This window comes from Anomalospiza imberbis, chromosome 3 (assembly GCF_031753505.1).
Source record: "Anomalospiza imberbis isolate Cuckoo-Finch-1a 21T00152 chromosome 3, ASM3175350v1, whole genome shotgun sequence".
Taxonomy (NCBI): Eukaryota; Metazoa; Chordata; class Aves; order Passeriformes; family Viduidae; genus Anomalospiza; species Anomalospiza imberbis.
In genome coordinates this window covers 64,220,084-64,240,628 of record NC_089683.1, presented here as the reverse complement: position 1 = coordinate 64,240,628, position 20,545 = coordinate 64,220,084, and the positions used below count along the sequence as shown (strand labels likewise).

Here is a 20,545-nt window from a genome sequence, read left to right as displayed (position 1 = left end):
ACCACATGCAAGGCACCAGAATCCAGGGTAGTAAATTAATTTTAAAGTTAAGATATTTAGGGAAGAGGACAGATAAAAAAAGAAATAAACAGGAGAATGATGAACCTGTATTTCTAGAAATCAGAAGCCACAGGCTGGTGTAAGACAGCAGTGACTGACTGATTTTCTCTCTTTAAAAAAAGTCACTATAACAGCGTTATAATATGCGCCATGTATAAATTGAGGTTAGAATTGGGAAGGTTTCTAATTATGGGAGAAGTGCAGCCTTCTACTGAAAATAGCAGGTGAGTACACCATCTTTTTTCACTATTTAAATTTCTTGATCATTGTAGGAAAGGCACTTGGAACAGTTTTGATAAAGAACGGACTTCCCACACGAGAGACCTCCTGTAGACTGTTGTGTATTTAAAATGTTTAGAGTTCCCCCTTATCTGTGATGCACTTAAGAGGTTTTGACTTAGGAAAGAACATTCTATACCTGGCACTTCAATAAAAGCACACAGACATGTTTTGCAGTGTATTCTGAAGCTTATTTGACTGGAAAATGAAGTTGTTGCCTCCTGGACATGAGGTCTTTAACTTCATTTTATTAACCTGACATTTTATGGATACTGATACTCAAGCTAAGAGAAGGAAAGAATGGCTTATTTGTTTGATTTTATGAAATTAATCCACTAACCACAAACACCACCAAGTTTCTACAACTGTCAGTTAAAATGTTTTTAATTAAGCCACCACATTTGAAATGAGTGTCACATACATTAATATCACTTGAAAGTAATTAATAACTTTTTGCAATAGCTTTCTCTGGAACATCGAAGTTGTGTAACATGCTGGTTATGCTTCTACCCCTCCCAGTACATTCAGAGCCAAGTTTATTTTACATTAGTCCTCTTCTGACAAGTTATTAAAAAAGCACACAAAAGACGTAAATTATGCTAATCCTGATTACCATATTACCATACCATCCTCCCTGTCATTAGGAAAGGTGTCCATTTTCTTGCAGTTTCTTCTCCTTTTCAGCTTTAGTTGTGCAAGGGTTTTCCTGACTTAAGATTCTCTGCTGTCTTTTGAATTCACTAGAAGTAGGTACTATCATTACTTTAATGATAAAGTCTACACAGTATTCCCTACCAGCCAGTACTGTACAGAAAAGGGAAAAAATATATTAAAGGACATGTTTGCCACAGAACTCTCATATTTGGCAAGAATCATAAATACAATTGATTGAATATGCCACAACTGAGCTCAAAACACAGTTCTGAAGTCTGCCAACATTTATGCTCTGTAAAGTTATAAAACACAGGCCTAGAAGGGACCTTCAGGAATCACCTGGCCTCTCTAAAACAGATCACATGAAATATATAGCAATTTCAAATTGAAAAAGGTGTTACAAAATGGAAAGCTATACAATATATAATACAAGAAATACAGGGCATTGCAAAAGATCAGTTGTAAATTACTTTAGCCTTACATTCTGTTGGATGCTTTCTAAGTTCTATCTTGTACATGGGCATGAATACACATACCCACACACCCTCTCCTAAGTACCAGGTTCATGAAAGTAAGAAATAACACAGAGCAACATGCAGCATTTGCTTTCCACCCCACCTATATCCTCCTCAGTCTGTCTTTGCTAAAGCTACTTCCTCCATAGCTGGAAGAGGAGTTCAAAAAATTAACTTCTTCCTTCTTCCCCAGCTGAACAAAGCCCTGACAAAGATTATAGACCATAATTAAATCTGCTGTAAGATGCTGGAGGTCCATGACCAACACAGACATGGCTACACCTCGCTGGAATACTTATTTGGAATTGCTAGCTGCAGAAACACAAATGAGGAGCCAGCCAGATTACTCCAACACTGATGTCTGTATGAAGTTTACATATGTAAATTGCTCACAGAACTGCCTTTCTATTTCTACCTGCTACCCCTACTCACTCACAAAGCAGCCCAAGTTCACTAAACTCTGAGGTACCTACAGTGTTAGAAACTTTTGGAGGTTTTTAAACACCTTATGCTAAAACTTCCCTTCAAAGCACACTGATAATTAAAACACTGCAACTTTACAAAGGTAGACAAATAGAATAGTTTATGTTTCTGCTCAAAGATACTTTCTAAATCAGCATCCCTCATATACCATGTAAAAATGTATGTAGTTTAGCATCTGAATCCATTACAACATATATATGTGATTCCATCACAAGTCCTACTGTGACCACAGACCCACCAATGCTACATTAGCCACTCTTATACACACCAGCTCCATGCTTTGGAGGAGACCTTGTCCGACAGCACCAATTGGTGGAAAATAAATTTTAATTTTATTTTCCCCTTTATTCAAATAGCTAATAGTCAACAACAGTCCAGTAACAGGAATGAGAAAAGATTTTTAGGCAGCAGGTGACTGTGATAGTATCACAGAAGTTTCTTCCTTGGGACTGACTTTGACAGAACAAAAAGTATTCCTTGGAACGCTGTGTTTTTTCCTAACTCCATTTAAAGCAATTTTGTCAGAGGTGAAAAAACCAATCTATCTCGCAGGACCCACTAATGGGTTGTTTAAAATCTGTCCTTTTCCTTTCTACACTTGAAACACTATCATCTATATTCATAAGAAAATATTTGAATAAAATAAGGATGACTCAATTAATTGGGAGGGGAAGGAGCAAGTAAACCACCCAAACTGAATTGACATGAGAATATGTAAATAATACTTTGGATAAAAGCTATTTGGTTTAAGATGCCAATGGTTTTCCTAATTTATTGCCAGGCACAGTAAGAAATACACTGGCAAAATAAGGTGAGTTTTTTTAGTCTCCTACAGTCACACTAAATGTACATCAGAGGTGCTCCTCTGTTTTGACAGTTGACTGTACTTGGACTTAAGCTTTCAATTTAAGTATGGTGCTCTCTCTGGGGAGGAGTAGTAATAGGTAGGCTTGATGTTTCCCAGGACTTCATCTTCCCAGTTGGGGAGGCAGCAGAAGAAGAAAGCACAACCTATTACAACAACAGTGCTGGCCCAGCCAAAACCATAGGCCCAGCTGAACATGTTATCTCCTGTCAGTGGAATGTCTTCTGTGAATTTCACTGGGTAAATGACCAAGCCAATGATCTGGAATGCAGCTGGAGAGACAAAAGAAAGAAAACCAGGAGTAAGATACAGTGAACATATTACGGTTCCCATTAAGAAAAGGTACCTGGAGATAAGTGCATACTTAAGATATGTAAGGATTAGCTTCAGACCTGCAATCACATCTGCATTGTTACAGAGGTATGTGACTTCTGTCCCAAGCAAATCCCCATGCCTATGTGGCTGCGGCACCTCAACTGCCATTGCCAGGTTGCTAAGGCACATACCTGCATGCCATGACCAGCCCTGTTCCACAGCCAGCACCGGGAACCTTGCCAAGCCTCTTACCTTCCAGAGCCCCATTCCTCCTCCTCCCATCAGAAAGGTGGGAAGCACCCACAGCTCTTAAGTCTTAGCATGTGACATGCAGGGTCAAAGGTCTTGGGTGTCCCCATAAATTGCTCTTGGGAAAGTGAAAACTGACAAAGGCCACTGAAGCTCCCCTACTCATTATGCTTTCAGAGCACAACTCAGCCTTCCCTTGTTCCCCATGAAAATGAGTCATAAACCAGACAAAGCTAATTTCATAAGGGAGGCTCCATCTAGCATGTTTTTCTGCTAATGCCTGTTTCACATCTAAAATAACCTCGTCTTTGTGCCCAGCCTTACCAACAACAAAGAGCAGGCCTCCAATTCCTCGCACAAAGTTGAAGCGGAGGATCTCGATAGAGAACGCGATGACTGCAAGGGCAAAACAGATGACCAGGATCACAAAGCCAACGAGGTATGTGGCAGCTGCTGCTCTCCCCCACCCTTGAAGAGAAAACAAGAAAGGTATTACACACAACAGTACTCTCCACTAGGTCTTTGCAGCTCTTTCATTTTCTTTAATTATTTTTTATTGAAACCCTTTACTGTAAGAAGCATGTCCTTATGTCAAAGCAACACTGAATGCCTGCAAAGCACACAGGTGCAGAGCAGGGGGGCACCGTCACTGCTGGAGCAGCACAGGTAACCCTGCCTGCTAACTTGTCTGGCTGAAAAGGGGGACAGAGTGCAGCACAGAAGAGAGATAATACCTTCAAACACTGTATCTATAAGACACACACAGATGTCTAAGCAGATAGGGCACACAACTGCTGACAGTGCCCTTTATCATTACAGCTCCTGTTTGATATTCAAGTTTACAAAAGCACTTCCATGCACAGAGAAGTGTGAAAGCAGACAAGAGGGTACCACCACAGGAGATAACTGCTGGGAAATAATAGTGCTGTCTGCATAAAACTTGTTTGTTTACGACAAGAATAGGGCATGTGGAGCAAAATAAGCATGACCAAAAAGAAGCAAACCTGCAATAGCTGAAAAGACGACAAAAAGAAAGTTCTTGAAAATAAGTATCTATTCACAGCTAAAATGTAGCAGGTGGAGGAGAAACAACAAAATCTGAGGTAAAAGTTGATGAGTCCTCTTTGAATCATTACTTTGACATTTGCTGGAACAGGGTGTATCAAGCTACTTAGTGTCAAGCTACTGCATGCTGGAGAGGCTCAGGCATGAAGCAAGCGCAGCTGTATTCCAACGGAGCAGCACCAGCATCCGGAACTCACCCGGCATAGGCCAGGGCCAAGGCAACAATGGCAGGAAAACCTCCTAGAGCAACAGCCAGCGATTCTACTTTGGCAGTAAAATGGCCTTGTGGAAAGGCCCTCACACACCTTGTCCTCTTCAGAAACCAAGCAATTTAGGTGAGCCCAGTGCAAACAACTACAAGCAAAGTTGTTCCTGCCCTGGAGGCAGGATACCTGTCCACAAGGGCTAAACCATACTGGCTAGAGCTTTGTTTTCCTGTCAGCTGTCATCACAGTTCAATTCCCACATCTACATATTGTGGGTTTCTACTTTCACACACTCAGACAGAGGTAGGGCTGGATCCTGAGCTCCCTCTAATGTAGGAATAAAGAGGCCAGTGAGATCTAGGTCAGAACATTAAAAAAAAATCTCTCATCATAGTTGTCCATTCCAACACAGTTGAAGTGACTTTGGAGACACCTTGCTTTCTTTGTAGTCTCCATTCTTTTTCTGCAATTTGCAGTCTGAAAGCAAAGCATTGTTTTACAGCTATTTTGATTAGATCTGTTTGAACTGGTTTCTTTTTCCTCTAATCCAGCAGTGAAAGTAAAATACAGCAGGTAGCCATGAACCAAATCTTTGCCAAAACTCTCAACCAGCACCACTGCTACCTGAAGACAATAAAACTGACACTGAAAAGATAAGGAAAAGTCATTCTTTCCCCTCCTGGGGCTACTCAAGACAGTAAAAACTTCTCAAATTTCTTCTTCTTCAACTAGTTGTGCATGTCTCATACCCCTTCCCTGAGGGAATGCTGAGGGGAAGAAGTGGGGAGGAGACTGATGAGTGTCTGGAGAGAAGAGCTATGTCAGTGGTTTGATAAAATCTTTTCATACAAAATATTCTCTGTCATACCTAATACAGGTATTGAATATTGTCTCCACAATAGGATTTCTTTAGTGATAACTAATATAAAGGGATATGTAACCATTACACACAGCCAGCCCAGGAATACCCATTCAGACTAGATGATTTAGGCAAGGTTTTATCAATATTTGCCCTATTAAGAAAAAAAAAAAAAGGCATAACAAGAAGGAACACTAAGTTACCATAGCATATTCCCTTTCAGATGCATTATTTATGCTGACAAGATGTAGGAAGACAAATCTGGAATCTGTTTGATAAAATATAAGTTGTAAACTCAAATACACCTGCACGTTAGACATCTTGAGGTTTAGTGCAACACAAACACAGCTGGAGGAGTACAAAGCAGAATGCCACAGTGCTCTCTCTGCCATTTTCATATAATCTGTACTGTCTTTAGAAGCATAATATGCTTTTGGATACAGGTCAGCCCAGGCTCTGCTCACAGGGATTTATTTTCTTGTCTCTGGCAATTAAAAAATGACAACACATATAGCTGCAGGAGATATCTTGTCAGGAAGATTAATATCAAGCTCAGCTTTGCTTCAGGTCTTCAGAAACAAGGCAGCAGTAGGTACCATCATCATGAAACTCAGTGAGCTTTGTGCTCATGTGTGACAGGGCTCAGTGCTGGTGACCCAGTACCTTCTGCTCTTTCTTCAGCTGGATTATCTTTTCCAACAGCACTTAGCAGCAGGTTGATGCTGACAAGACCTGATAAGACTGAGTCATAGGTGCTGCCCACAGCACTAGATGGGTGTGCTCTGGGCTGGATGAGTGTAGTCAGCCATTGAACTGTCAGCCAGACACTTGATCCCCTGTGGGAATCACAGGACTTATGGTTAATTTTTGAGATTTCTCTTACATTTTGTATATATATAAGTCTTTTAATAAGTGACTGATGGGAGAAATTGGGGTGGGAGGGTGCACCTTTCCCAAGCATAGAGTGCAGCTCTGGGATGTTCCTTATCCACATGACCTGTTGCCACCCCCACCGACAGGGAGACTTTTCACCAGAGGGGCTGGTGCTGAGCCAAAACTGAAATTGCTGCTTCTCCATGAAGGATCTCCCTCGTCCTCACACCTATCAAGTCAGGCTTTCCCAGCTCCTTTTCCTCCTAAAGGCTTCTGAGAGCTGACTGAGTCCCCACAGGCACCCAGCTCTCCTGTCTTTCTGAAAGATCCTCCTCCTAAGGCTCCCAGCTGCCAGGAGGGGAGAGATGCAGGTTTACCCTCTCACTGTTTGCTGTCAAAAGAGCTGGAGAGACCTGCTCACAGTCAGAGAATGACAGATTAGCCCCAGTTTCTATCTGGTTTATGCTCAAAACTACCTTGTAATCATAAGATATTAAGCTAGAATTTAAGCTTCTCCATAAAAATAGAAAATTCACAGACCCATTAATTTGTCAGAGAGAGTATTTCTTGTGCAAAATAAACATAAATATGATGTATGTTTACGAAATCAACCAAGAACACCACAGTGATTTGGAGCTGCATAAATAGAAAGGCAGAAGAACAGGAGAGCAGAAAAGCAGAGAAATAGTTGGAGGTATTAGTGTTTCCAGGTCAGCTTGGCCTCAAAGAATAGTCAAGTTCTTTGCATCTAATCAGCAGAAAAGTATTTATCTATGAGGTGGTGTTGAAAGAACATTAAAAAACAACTGTTCAGAAGGTCTGTAATTATTAGGAAGGATTAGGAGTTTTATTACATAGCATTACATTACATTAATGATTACTATGGGAAGGAACTAAGCTGCAAATGTTATCATGCAAATAACTAGGAGGGGTCATCATTACTAAATGTTAATGACGAGCACCAGTAATATGATGAAATTAAAAGAAAGCAAGCAACAGTGCCTTAGCATTAAGTGTATTTCCTGACTTCATTCGGCCATGCCTCAGCCTCACCAGGGAGGAGGTGGAATCTCTACAGGGTAAGATATTTAAATCTAGATTTCTCTTTAGAAATCAATAAAAGAGCTGTGAAAATAGTCTAGCAGGAAGATGAACCGCTACAGGATTTGAATTAAAAAGACCCTTATATTTTATCATTCACTTCCAGAATGAAGCTCGTGAATAAATGGAAGTTTTTATCATGACCTGCAGAGACTGGGCATGTTTTTGCAATGTAGCTGTAATATTCTTGTGTCTGTAAATGGCAGTAGCAATCCTTGTTTGGCCTCAAGAGCCCATTACACAGAATGTCCAAAAACATCTCCCTTTTTTGATGTAATAAAAGAGCAGTGGACTGCAAGCAAAACAGCAGTGTCAGCACTACTTTCTTTCTCAGATAATGTGCAAACTTCCGTGGTAGCATAACTGGTGAGAGGAAGCTATGTGCAAACCTACCAAGAGCATAGAGGACCCCAGAATCGAAGGTTTGCTGGGAGGGCAGGTTGGAGATATTAACGCTGGGAATCACAATCTGTTTTGGCTTTAGGAGTACAGGAAAAGGAATTGCTAAACTACCAAAATATTAAATACAAGCCTTCTAGTATAAACCTGGCTTCAGTTGAGAGCTGAGGAGAGGCACAATCTTACACATTTTCAACTTTTAGTCTCTGGATTGTTAGCAGCAGAAGTGTGCCTGCTCAGGACCCAGCAAAGTGCACTGTCAGAGACACCAGCCGCACATTTCACGGGGATCTTTTACCAGGAAGTTGCAGTAAGTGTTTTCTGAGGGTAGGCAGGGACGCCAACTGTTACACCTTTCCCATCAGGATTTCCTAAGTGCCTGCACTTGCCTGACACTACACACGATGTTAGTTTGTCTTGAATGCATCCTGGCATTTGTAAATCAGACAAAAGAAAAGAGGTATATTGAAAAGGTAAGCATACACCTAGCATTCCTCCTTTATTTACCTGGCCCCTCAGTAAAGTCTCCACATGCACTCAGTTTCACCAATAATCTGTGGTATCAAAGTCCATGCCTCTAGGGACATAGGTACAGTGGCACAGCTCCAGTGAAATATGATTCACAAAGGTTGGGCTCCTGTTTTTTTTTTCCTGGCACTTACTAAGGATCCAGAAAACTGCTTGCCTTTTTCTTTGTTGGCTGGTACGTACTAAATGAATAACAACTGGCTCTTAGGGATATAAGAAGGAGTTAACCTAATGAGGTTACCTTTACTGCACATGTACACGCCCATCCTTTACAGTGTTAATTCAAAGCAAAGTCGCTGGGTCCAGTCATTCAGAACCAGGAGGGCGCAGCCACCCATAAATATTGCTCCTAAGCTTACAATCTCATCACTATAAAGACAATCATCCGTTCCAAGTTACACAGTGCAAATAATCTTTGTCATAGATGATGGCTTGCTGATATGTTTTAAACACACAGTCAACAGTTAAATCCTGCAATGGTCTAGACTTAGTCATCTTGAGTCATATTCTAGTGCACTACAGCACTTCTGCATTGCAACATTTTGATAATACATAGACACTGCCAGCCAGGGCACTTCCCAGACACAAACTAGTACAGAACCTCTAAACAAAATCCCTTCCCTGCCTCCCTACCACATGACATCCTACTCTTCTTTTTCCCTTTCACTTTTTCCCTCTCATGTGGTATTTGCAAATGTGCATTAAGGAGCTATGCAGTTTAGGAGACACTCCTATTTGCAAATCTTTGTTTGTCTTTTCCTGCCCCTTTCCCCTCATTTAAAATAAGTGACTCGTCTGCTTTTTTTCTTCCTCTTCCTCATACACATGCCACAGCTCAATTAAGAATTTGTCTGATGGTACATTCTGTTAATGGAGATCCACTCTGAAGTCTTAATTTCATCAGGAGAGGTGCAGGATGGTTAGTGCACAGCAATTATTGTATGCAAAAGACAAGTTGTGCATCTCAATTAGTTAACCTTTATTTTCCTGCAGCAGTGCTATAAATGCCTGCTAGGCATTTTTCCTTTGTAAATTCCCTCACCTATTTTGACAGTAATTGCATTAGCATAGAAGAAAAGAAAACAAAACAAATCAAATCTGAACTTATGTGTTACATCCTGTCTCTAGATGTAAATACTATTTGAGTAGGCAGTGGCATTGATGCTATGAAAATCTGAGAAAAGGCAAATTCATATAAATAAGCCAAAGTTTTAAATAAGTTTTGGCTTAAATAAGCCAAGGCTTAAACAAGTCAAAGATGCTGTTCTTCTGTGTCAGCCTGTTCACTAGGAAAAAACCGCAGAAAATTACTTTTGTCCCACAATGCTGAGGGCTGACGCAAAGCACACACCCATCAGTACTCAGGGACGTGTGAAGCCGTGTCACTACAGGAGAAAACAAATTCCAGCGGCTGTACTGTATTAGCACTTTTTCCCTGTGCAGTGCAAATTTCAGCAACTCTGCTCTAGCTTTTCTTCTCTGTCTGATGGGGGAGGTGGATATTTTCATCTCACTAGCCAGATTTCTTCTACCTTCAGTAAAGCCCGAAGTCAACACCCAGCTGAGAAACAAAGCCACTTCTCTTACAGTATATTCAGGATTTAGCTTGTGCATGAATGTTGCAATGAAAAGCTTCTGGAAATGAGTCTGCCGTGCTCAGGCAGCAAGGGATCTGCGCAGGGAAACAGTCCCAGCTCTCCCAGCTGAAACACACCCTTCCAGCCCCCCAGTCCCTGAAGAACCCTCATCCAAGATCTTAAGGCGGGTCTGCTTATTTGTCCAGAAATATTTTGTTTGAGGGAAAAGCAGATGTAATCAGACCCACGTGTCCTAGCAATAAAACAAAAAGTCCCTCAAAAGACCTAGGAACTGAGAGTGTGCAGTAAGAATGTTACAGTGGCGATGCCAGATACAGAAGCAGCTCAACAAGTTAAAACAGAGGCACACTTATCCCTGATTTAGTCCCCAGTGCAACAGAGAGGTACAAAGGAAAGAGCTTTTTTTTTTTTTTTTTTTTTTTTTTTTTTTTTTTTTCTGCCTGTGAACCCACATGAGACCATTTTAAGCTGAAGATCAGAAGGCATTTTAATAGCTGCACTCCCTTGGCCAGGAGGGTTAAATTAAGGTGCTCTCTTCCCCCAAAGGGTCGGGAAAATACCATTTTATTACTGTCCAGGCGTGGTTCTGCATAGGACACCTTGCATGAAGGTTTCCACACTCGCCATCCGACCAGGGAAGCCAGCGGCACAGGCAGGGAGCAGCCAGGTAAGGCTATGGCACTGCAGCCCGATGAGAGTTCAAGGGGAAGCAGACAGACAGCTTGGAGGCAGTTGCTATCTTATTTTGGTTTTAAAAGAACTTCAGAAAAAGCCAAAATATCGACACCACGGCTTCTCAGTGTTGTACTGATTAAAAAAAGATCGCTCTGGAGTAGTCTAGTCCTGTGTTTCAGAGCTGGTTTAAGCCCCGAAACAGCATGGATACTCCATTCCAGAAAGCGGCTGCTCCACAGCAGTTAGGGGAGGTCAACAGCCTTGGCACCTCCTGCCCCGGATCCCTCGGAAGGCTCCTGACTCACCGTAGTCCATCAGGGACTCGCAGCTCCAGTTGAGGTCCTCCTCGCCCCGCGTGCAGCTCTCCCACAGCGACGCTTGCTGCACGTAGGGCTCCGACTCGGACTCCAGCCAGCCCCGGCCCGCCAGGGCGATGATGCCCATGATGATAGCCAGGCCCAGCAGCAGGGGCAGAAGCCACCTGCACCTCCAGCAGGCGAGGCCGCACACCACCATCGTGCCCGGCCGGCGGCGCGCCCAGCGAGCCCGGGCGTCGCGGGTATGGTGCGGCGGGAAGCTCGGCCGGGACGGGAGTCTGCGAGCGTGCCGGTCCGAGCGGGGCTTTAAGGCGCCGGGGAGGAGGGAGTCCCACCCACATTCCTCTGACTAAGCCTGCCGCCGCCGGCGGCCCCGACCGGTGAGGCCGGCGGAGAGCGGCGGAGGGAGCGGGGCCCAGCCCGTCCCGTCCCGGCCCCGCCAGCCCCGCTCGGCCCCGGCCCCTCGCTCGGCCCGCCCGGGCTCACCCTCGCACTTCTCCTCTGGCTGCCCGCCGCCCTCCCGCACCCGCTCCCGCTCCGCCGTCGTGGCACAGACACCGCAAAGACGCGACCGCAGCGAAAAAACTTGCGGTTCCCGGGGTTCCACGAGCCCTGCCTTCCTCATGGGGGCTGGAGATCATCCTCCTCCTCTCTGATCACTGGACAGACCGACCAGCGTTGTCTAACACTGATAATAGTGATGGTGTTAGCCACTTCAGGTACCAAAAGCTTGCAAAAAGTTGCTTTTGCAGTTGATAAAAAAAGACACCTTAAAGAAAGGTGTCATATGAGGATGGGAATATGACATTATTAACAAGGAAACCATCATTTGTTTCACATCACACTCAGCATTAAAGAAATGCATGTTTCCTAATGGCCGTCTAATGAGTGTTTCATTGCAGTTGTGCTCTGGCTTCCAAGCAGGCTGTTCTAGGCACTGGACAAAGCCCAGCAGCGGTAGTCAGGACCCATCCACCCTGATCCTTTCCCATTCTGTGTTTGGAAATGCACCCCAAGATACCTGATGACCAAAATGAATGCTTGCCCATCACATAGCATGAATGGACACCCAAAATTCTGGTCATGGGAGAAGCACTTCTCCACAGTAAGATATCTATATATCCCATTGTGTCACTCCGTTGCCGAGCATCAAATCAAATTCATTGTCTGAGCAGGCACGTGTCCAGGACAGGACTAGAGGAGCTTGTGTTTTGGCACACAGCTCACACACATTTGATTGAGTCCTGGAGCAGCTTCTGAGGCCTCACCAAAGAAGACATTAGGAAGACAAATCTCTGAGATCTGAAGGACTGAAAATAATAGTGAGTGAGAGGGATTACATGTGCTTCATTGAGAATGGGAGCATATGAGTTCTTACTGAACTGCATCAAATGGGATTTTGTCACAGCTATGTCACGGTGCCCAATGCCAATTCCTCAAAAGATATTCATGGGAGGTGTCCTGTAAGGAGTGATGGTCAACCTCATTAGAGTACTGATTGCTAGCAACTATTAGGGAATGGATTGAGATGCTAAAATCAGAACAATAAGATGACATCACTATAGGCAAGTTGCAAAAATTTCAGGCAGGGTACCTCAAATCATGTGGAGTTTCACCAGATCTCTCAACATCCTTTTGGTTTTCATTCCCACTGTTCAGACATCATTTCAAATTCATAATGAAGTAGAGCCGTAAATAAAATTTGCCAGAACTACTTGCAAGCCTATGTCATCAGCACACAGGTTTTGCATGCCGGAGAAGTAATGGCAGAACTGGGCACTATGATCCTCTCTTTTTGTCACACAACAAAACTTCATTTGTGCAGTGCCAAGCAGTGATTTTCCAGCAGTCTCATTATTAGTACTCAAGTCGCCTCAGAAGGAGATGCAGAAAGTATTTTCTTCAGAAATTCTGCAGAAAGTAGTTTCTTCAGAAATAGAGTGCTGTTGGAAGAGAAGTGAGAGCAAATTTCATCCACTGATGAAATGCACCCCTCAGGAAAGTGCTGTCTTCATTATAAGGTCAAAAATGAGAGAGTTCCCCCAGTTCAGACAGGAGTATAGAGCTGGCTCCAATTTTTAGTAATTGCATTACTTGGTTTCCCAAGGCTGTCCTACACCTGGAGTGCCTCAGTGCCCAGATGCTACAGTGGTGTGATGAGACGCTCTCAGGGTAGCCTCCAAACCCACTTCTGGCATTAGTGGCTTGTGTTGCCTATGGCTATCCTCCTACTCCCAGTGATGCCATGAAGAAAGAAATGCCATCTTCTCTTTTCTTCTTAAATTCTTGGCTTTTTAACAACTAGGAAATCCAGCTGAAGTTAAAAGATAATTCACCAAGGATTTCATTCTGTATGAGTGAGGTCCTATAACACAGTCCATGAAGTTGTCTGCCTTCAGTCCCAATGATACTTGGATTTATTAGCAAAGAGATCTAGCGAACTAATAAACCAGTCCCTCCTGCAGCAAAACAGGCAGCTCCAGCAACATATGCAGCTTTTCTCACCTCTGGGCTGTATAACCCACATCTTCCAGAGACCAGATGGTAGGAGTCAGCTCTGTGGGGCTGCAATGATGCAGGCATGAAAAACAAGTAGTGCTTTGATTATGAGGAAAAGATACCCTAATACATAACAAAAAAAACAGGACGTTTGCTCTCCTAACACCAAACCTGCCTGAATGTAGCTGGGCATTCTGGATCAAACTGCACTGACAAATGTACATTATCTTCAGCTGTGAACACAGCTACATATTCTGTAGTAATGAAAATAAGAACACTTTCCCCAGTTTTATCTTTGCCCATGTTAAAAAGCATCATAAGCTTCTTTCACCACCACTACCCTTACCTTTATTTATTTATTATGCAAAGAATAAATTAATTTCATGAGCTTTGTGGCCCTATAGAAATATTTTTTCTCTGCAGTGTAACAAGGGATATGCCTCTCTAGCAGGCAGTGCTTTACATGGAGTAAATCATTTACTGGTGCTGGCAATCATTCACCTAGCTATCAGAGAAAACCAAGTAGCACTGAGAGAAGGGCAGGGATCAGCTCCAGCCCAGACAGGTATGGCTGGGCTCTCATGGGCTTTGAAATACACCAGCGGGAATCTGCAGGCTGGTTGCCAAGAGTGTATTTGGGGTGAGGGGAGGGGAGTGGGACACATAGTGGGTAGCACAGTGCCAAGGGCATCCCTCTGCCCTGCAGAGTCCCCTCAGGGATAGGGTACCTTCCTTTATCCGTTTTACATGGCTGTTTTTTTCTAGCCTGTTTACCTCTCAGATTAAAAAAAAAAAAAAAAAATCAGAAAAAAAATCTGCAGACTGAGTATCTGTTATAAATCCAATTCCTATGTAATTCATGGGTGTTGTCCTTCAGAAGCGTCCTATGCTCACTTTCCTCTATGTCCAAGTGCCCCAATTCTGCTTAATCTCTCTTCATGCATCACAGCCACCTAATTAACATCACCTAAACAGGGTAGTCACTCTACCCATAAAACAGGATAGGCATGGGATGTAATTTGTATAACCCACAACAACCACTCCATCAGTGTTTCCAGATCTAACTTCTATTTCCTCATGCGTGCTCAAAAGCTGCCATTATGTGAATTTACAAGAAAACAATTTTTCTGGCCAGCTCTTGTTAGTAGCCCTTAACTGAACTCAGTTTACATTACAGACTCCTCTATGGCTGGCATAGATGAAATAAGCTGGCTCTCTGCAATTGATGTGCTGTGGATCCTACTACAAAAGCCCCGTGGAAATACTGGGGCAACAGTTCAGCCTGCAGAGGTGTGACTAACCCTTTCTCATTCCTGCAAGGGACAACTCATGTGACTCCATCAGCCGGAGATGACCTAAAATCTTAGAAATAAAAGGGTATTAAAGAGTCCTACTTCTGTGCATGCAGTGCCTATGGTTGTCATACACTAGTGAAGGTGCACGTGTGCTTGCTAACTCCAGTTTTCTACATTTAGGTTGTGCAAAGGTCTCTCTATTGTCCTGAAGTTGCACTGGGTGAAATTCCATTTTAGTAAAGGAAATGGCAGAATCCCAGGTGGCAGGGATTTTCCCCCAAAACTCTCTAAAGGCCTCAGGCTCACTTAGATCATACCCACAGAATAATGAGGGTCTTCAGACAACTAAGTTCTATGGACTTGTTGCTGCAACTTTTCCTCCTTTGTCTCATCCTCTCATTTGCATGTCCAAAATGTAAGAAAAGAAATCATCAAATAAAGAACTGTGTCAACCTTGATCTCCTTATTGATTTTTATTTTGTTCACAAGCCCTTTTCCAAGGTTGCAAACAGGCCATCTTCATGCGCGATGTTAAACATGCTAGCAATTCCCCTGGCTAACTCGGGAACTATTCCTGTAGGAATGGGAGATTGGTGCAGTGTGTGAACGTTTTTTCCTAAAGTGGCTATTTACATGAACAATCCCTCCAAGAAAACCCAAGGTACACTATGTACTTGTGTTGAGGGGCCAGAGGGTTTTACTGGCTTTTAACTTTGTTTTCTTTTAAGATAAACTTTGGTTTATTCAAGAACTGCAAAGATTTATTAATTCTTGAAGAGCAGTATGCTTGTGTTTCTTCTGACTTTTACATTCACATCTGATAAATCAAGAGAAGATGTGTCTTGGAAAATATCACATTTGTGCAATATCAGATGCAAAACTAGAAATCTTTCTTTGGTTAAACTCCCCTTCATACCTGAGATTTCTGCTGCGCTGACAATGTCTTATTTAAACAGAGCCGCGGCTGTCTGGAGACACAGGGGCGGGGCCGGGGCCGGCGGCGCCTCTGCCGCCAGGGGGCAGGAAACACCTGGGGAGAGCTGGGATCGGGAATGGGATCCTGGGGTAGAGACACCTGGGGAGAGCTGGGATCGGGAATGGGATCCTGGGGCAGGAAACACCTGGGGAGAGCTGGGATCGGGAATGGGATCCTGGGCCAGAGACACCTGGGGAGAGCTGGGATCGGGAATGGGATCCTGGGGCAGGAAACACCTGGGGAGAGCTGGGATCGGGAATGGGATCCTGGGCCAGAGACACCTGGGGAGAGCTGGGATCGGGAATGGGATCCTGGGGCAGGAAACACCTGGGGAGAGCTGGGATCGGGAATGGGATCCTGGGCCAGAGACACCTGGGGAGAGCTGGGATCGGGAATGGGATCCTGGGGCAGGAAACACCTGGGGAGAGCTGGGATCGGGAATGGGATCCTGGGGCAGGAAACACCTGGGGAGAGCTGGGATCGGGAATGGGATCCTGGGGCAAGAAACACCTGGGGAGAGCTGGGATCGGGAATGGGATCCTGGGGCAGGAAACACCTGGGGAGAGCTGGGATCGGGAATGGGATCCTGGGCCAGAGACACCTGGGGAGAGCTGGGATCGGGAATGGGATCCTGGGGCAGGAAACACCTGGGGAGAGCTGGGATCGGGAATGGGATCCTGGGCCAGAGACACCTGGGGAGAGCTGGGATCGGGAATGGGATCCTGGGCCAGAGACACCTGGGGAGAGCTGGGATCGGGAATGGGATCCTGGGGCAGGAAACACCTGGGGAGAGCTGGGATCGGGAATGGGATCCTGGGCCAGAGACACCTGGGGAGAGCTGGGATCGGGAATGGGATCCTGGGGCAGGAAACACCTGGGGAGAGCTGGGATCGGGAATGGGATCCTGGGCCAGAGACACCTGGGGAGAGCTGGGATCAGGAATGGGATCCTGGGCCAGAGACACCTGGGGAGAGCTGGGATCGGGAATGGGATCCTGGGGCAGGAAACACCTGGAGAGAGCTGGGATCGGGAATGGGATCCTGGGGCAGAGACACCTGGGGAGAGCTGGGATCGGGAATGGGATCCTGGGGCAGGAAACACCTGGGGAGAGCTGGGATCGGGAATGGGATCCTGGGGCAGAGACACCTGGGGAGAGCTGGGATCGGGAATGGGATCCTGGGGCAGGAAACACCTGGGGAGAGCTGGGATCGGGAATGGGATCCTGGGCCAGAGACACCTGGGGAGAGCTGGGATCGGGAATGGGATCCTGGGGCAGGAAACACCTGGGGAGAGCTGGGATCGGGAATGGGATCCTGGGCCAGAGACACCTGGGGAGAGCTGGGATCGGGAATGGGATCCTGGGGCAGGAAACACCTGGGGAGAGCTGGGATCGGGAATGGGATCCTGGGCCAGAGACACCTGGGGAGAGCTGGGATCGGGAATGGGATCCTGGGGCAGGAAACACCTGGGGAGAACTGGGATAGGGAATGGGATCCTGGGGCAGGAAACACCTAGGGAGAGCTGGGATCGGGAATGGGATCCTGGGCCAGAGACACCTGGGGAGAGCTGGGATAGGGAATGGGATCCTTGGGGCAGGAAACACCTGGGGAGAGCTGGGATCGGGAATGGGATCCTGGGGCAGAGACACCTGGGGAGAGCTGGGATCGGGAATGGGATCCTGGGGCGGAAACACCTGGGGAGAGCTGGGATCGGGAATGGGATCCTGGGCCAGAGACACCTGGGGAGAGCTGGGATCGGGAATGGGATCCTGGGGCAGGAAACACCTGGGGAGAGCTGGGATCGGGAATGGGATCCTGGGCCAGAGACACCTGGGGAGAGCTGGGATGGCAGGAAACACCTGGGGAGAGCTGGGATCGGGAATGGGATCCTGGGGCAGGAAACACCTGGGGAGAGCTGGGATCGGGAATGGGATCCTGGGCCAGAGACACCTGGGGAGAGCTGGGATCGGGAATGGGATCCTGGGCCAGAGACACCTGGGGAGAGCTGGGATCGGGAATGGGATCCTGGGGCAGGAAACACCTGGGGAGAGCTGGGATCGGGAATGGGATCCTGGGGCAGGAAACACCTGGGGAGAGCTGGGATCGGGAATGGGATCCTGGGCCAGAGACACCTGGGGAGAGCTGGGATCGGGAATGGGATCCTGGGGCAGGAAACACCTGGGGAGAGCTGGGATCGGGAATGGGATCCTGGGCCAGAGACACCTGGGGAGAGCTGGGATCGGGAATGGGATCCTGGGGCAGGAAACACCTGGGGAGAGCTGGGATCGGGAATGGGATCCTGGGCCAGAGACACCTGGGGAGAGCTGGGATCGGGAATGGGATCCTGGGGCAGGAAACACCTGGGGAGAGCTGGGATCGGGAATGGGATCCTGGGGCAGGAAACACCTGGGGAGAGCTGGGATCGGGAATGGGATCCTGGGCCAGAGACACCTGGGGAGAGCTGGGATCGGGAATGGGATCCTGGGGCAGGAAACACCTGGGGAGAGCTGGGATCGGGAATGGGATCCTGGGCCAGAGACACCTGGGGAGAGCTGGGATCGGGAATGGGATCCTGGGGCAGGAAACACCTGGGGAGAGCTGGGATCGGGAATGGGATCCTGGGGCAGGAAACACCTGGGGAGAGCTGGGATCGGGAATGGGATCCTGGGCCAGAGACACCTGGGGAGAGCTGGGATCGGGAATGGGATCCTGGGCCAGAGACACCTGGGGAGAGCTGGGATCGGGAATGGGATCCTGGGGCAGGAAACACCTGGGGAGAGCTGGGATCGGGAATGGGATCCTGGGCCAGAGACACCTGGGGAGAGCTGGGATCGGGAATGGGATCCTGGGGCAGGAAACACCTGGGGAGAGCTGGGATCGGGAATGGGATCCTGGGCCAGAGACACCTGGGGAGAGCTGGGATCAGGAATGGGATCCTGGGCCAGAGACACCTGGGGAGAGCTGGGATCGGGAATGGGATCCTGGGGCAGGAAACACCTGGGGAGAGCTGGGATCGGGAATGGGATCCTGGGCCAGAGACACCTGGGGAGAGCTGGGATCGGGAATGGGATCCTGGGGCAGGAAACACCTGGGGAGAGCTGGGATCGGGAATGGGATCCTGGGCCAGAGACACCTGGGGAGAGCTGGGATCGGGAATGGGATCCTGGGGCAGGAAACACCTGGGGAGAGCTGGGATCGGGAATGGGATCCTGGGGCAGGAAACACCTGGGGAGAGCTGGGATCGGGAATGGGATCCTGGGCCAGAGACACCTGGGGAGAGCTGGGATCGGGAATGGGATCCTGGGCCAGAGACACCTGGGGAGAGCTGGGATCGGGAATGGGATCCTGGGGCAGGAAACACCTGGGGAGAGCTGGGATCGGGAATGGGATCCTGGGCCAGAGACACCTGGGGAGAGCTGGGATCGGGAATGGGATCCTGGGCCAGAGACACCTGGGGAGAGCTGGGATCGGGAATGGGATCCTGGGGCAGGAAACACCTGGGGAGAGCTGGGATCGGGAATGGGATCCTGGGGCAGAGACACCTGGGGAGAGTTGGGATCGGGAATGGGATCCTGGGCCAGAGACACCTGGGGAGAGCTGGGATCGGGAATGGGATCCTGGGGCAGGAAACACCTGGGGAGAGCTGGGATCGGGAATGGGATCCTGGGGCAGGAAACACCTGGGGAGAACTGGGATCGGGAATGGGATCCTGGGGCAGGAAACACCTGGGGAGAGCTGGGATCGGGAATGGGATCCTGGGGCAGGAAACACCTGGGGAGAGCTGGGATCGGGAATGGGATCCTGGGGCAGAGACACCTGGGGAAAACTGTGACAGGGGATGCGATCCAAGGGACAGGGCAGCCTCCTGCCAAAATCTCCTGCCTGTAGAGGGGCTTATCATGTCCTGGGACACTTGGCCCAGCACCCCGGAGCCTCCTGAGCAGCTTGGCCATGTTCAACAGGGCCCTTTCAGCCATCCTTATTTCTGCTCCTCCAGCAACAATACAGGTGGTCTAGAAGGCCAATGGCATCCTGGCCTGCATCCGGAACAGTGGCCAGTAGGATCAGGGCAGGGATTGTCCCCTTGTATTTAGCAATGGTGATGGCACACTTCAAATCCTGTGTTTGAATTCTGGGCCCCTCATTACAAGAAGGGCACTGAGGTGCTGGAGTGAGTCCAGAGAAGGGCATTGAGGTTGGTGAAGAGTCTGGAGCACAAGTCCTGTGAGGAGCAGCTGAGGGAGCTGGGATTGTTTAGCCTGGAGAAATGGAGAGTCAGGGGTAACCTTATTCCTCTGTACAAGTCCCTGAAAGAAGAGTGTAGCCAGGTGGGGGTCAGCCTCTTCTCCCAGGTATCCTCTTGACAGGACAAGAGGAAAAGCCCTCAAGTTGCATTAGGGGAGGTTTAGATTGGCTATTAGGAAAAAATTCTTCATGGGAAGGGTTGTCAATCATTAGAACACAATGCCCAGGAAAGTGATTGAGTCACCAGCCCTGGAGGTATTTAAAAGGTATGTATATATGGCACTTGGGGAATGGTTTATTGGTGGACTTGGCAGTGCTGGATTAATGGCTGGACTTAATGTTCATGCACATCTTTTCCAACCTAAATGATTCTATGACTCTCTGGAATTTAGGTGCTTATCTCCTCTGAAACTGCAGGCCAAGGACCTAAAATGGATTTGCTATCACTCAGATGTTTTAGACTGAGGCTGAAGTGGAGAGAAATGTCTGA

The 20,545-nt window shown here is 47.1% G+C and overlaps 1 protein-coding gene across 1 annotated transcript; it reads right to left on the bottom strand.

Annotated features, from left to right (window-relative positions):
• Positions 1 to 567: 567 nt before the first annotated feature.
• Positions 568 to 11,345, bottom strand: LOC137470940 (p53 apoptosis effector related to PMP-22-like). The gene is made up of 3 exons (XM_068184803.1): positions 11,030 to 11,345; positions 3,745 to 3,888; positions 568 to 3,128 (listed from the first exon to the last, which is right to left on the bottom strand). Exons 1-3 carry the CDS (start codon positions 11,238 to 11,240, stop codon positions 2,893 to 2,895), a joined length of 591 nt encoding a protein of 196 aa, XP_068040904.1. The 5' UTR covers positions 11,241 to 11,345; the 3' UTR covers positions 568 to 2,892.
• Positions 11,346 to 20,545: the final 9,200 nt, after the last annotated feature.

What these genes read in the sequence shown, in the direction of transcription:
- LOC137470940 (XM_068184803.1), bottom strand. Translation starts at nt 11,240, where the DNA reads ATGGTGGTGTGCGGCCTCGCCTGCTGGAGGTGCAGGTGGCTTCTGCCC. An exon ending in CGAGTCCCTGATGGACTACG is followed by an intron (nt 3,889 to 11,029) that starts GTGAGTCAGGAG and finishes TTTCTCTTCAAG; the next exon opens with GGTGGGGGAGAGCAGCAGCT. An exon ending in AGGCCTGCTCTTTGTTGTTG is followed by an intron (nt 3,129 to 3,744) that starts GTAAGGCTGGGC and finishes TTGTCTCTCCAG; the next exon opens with CTGCATTCCAGATCATTGGC.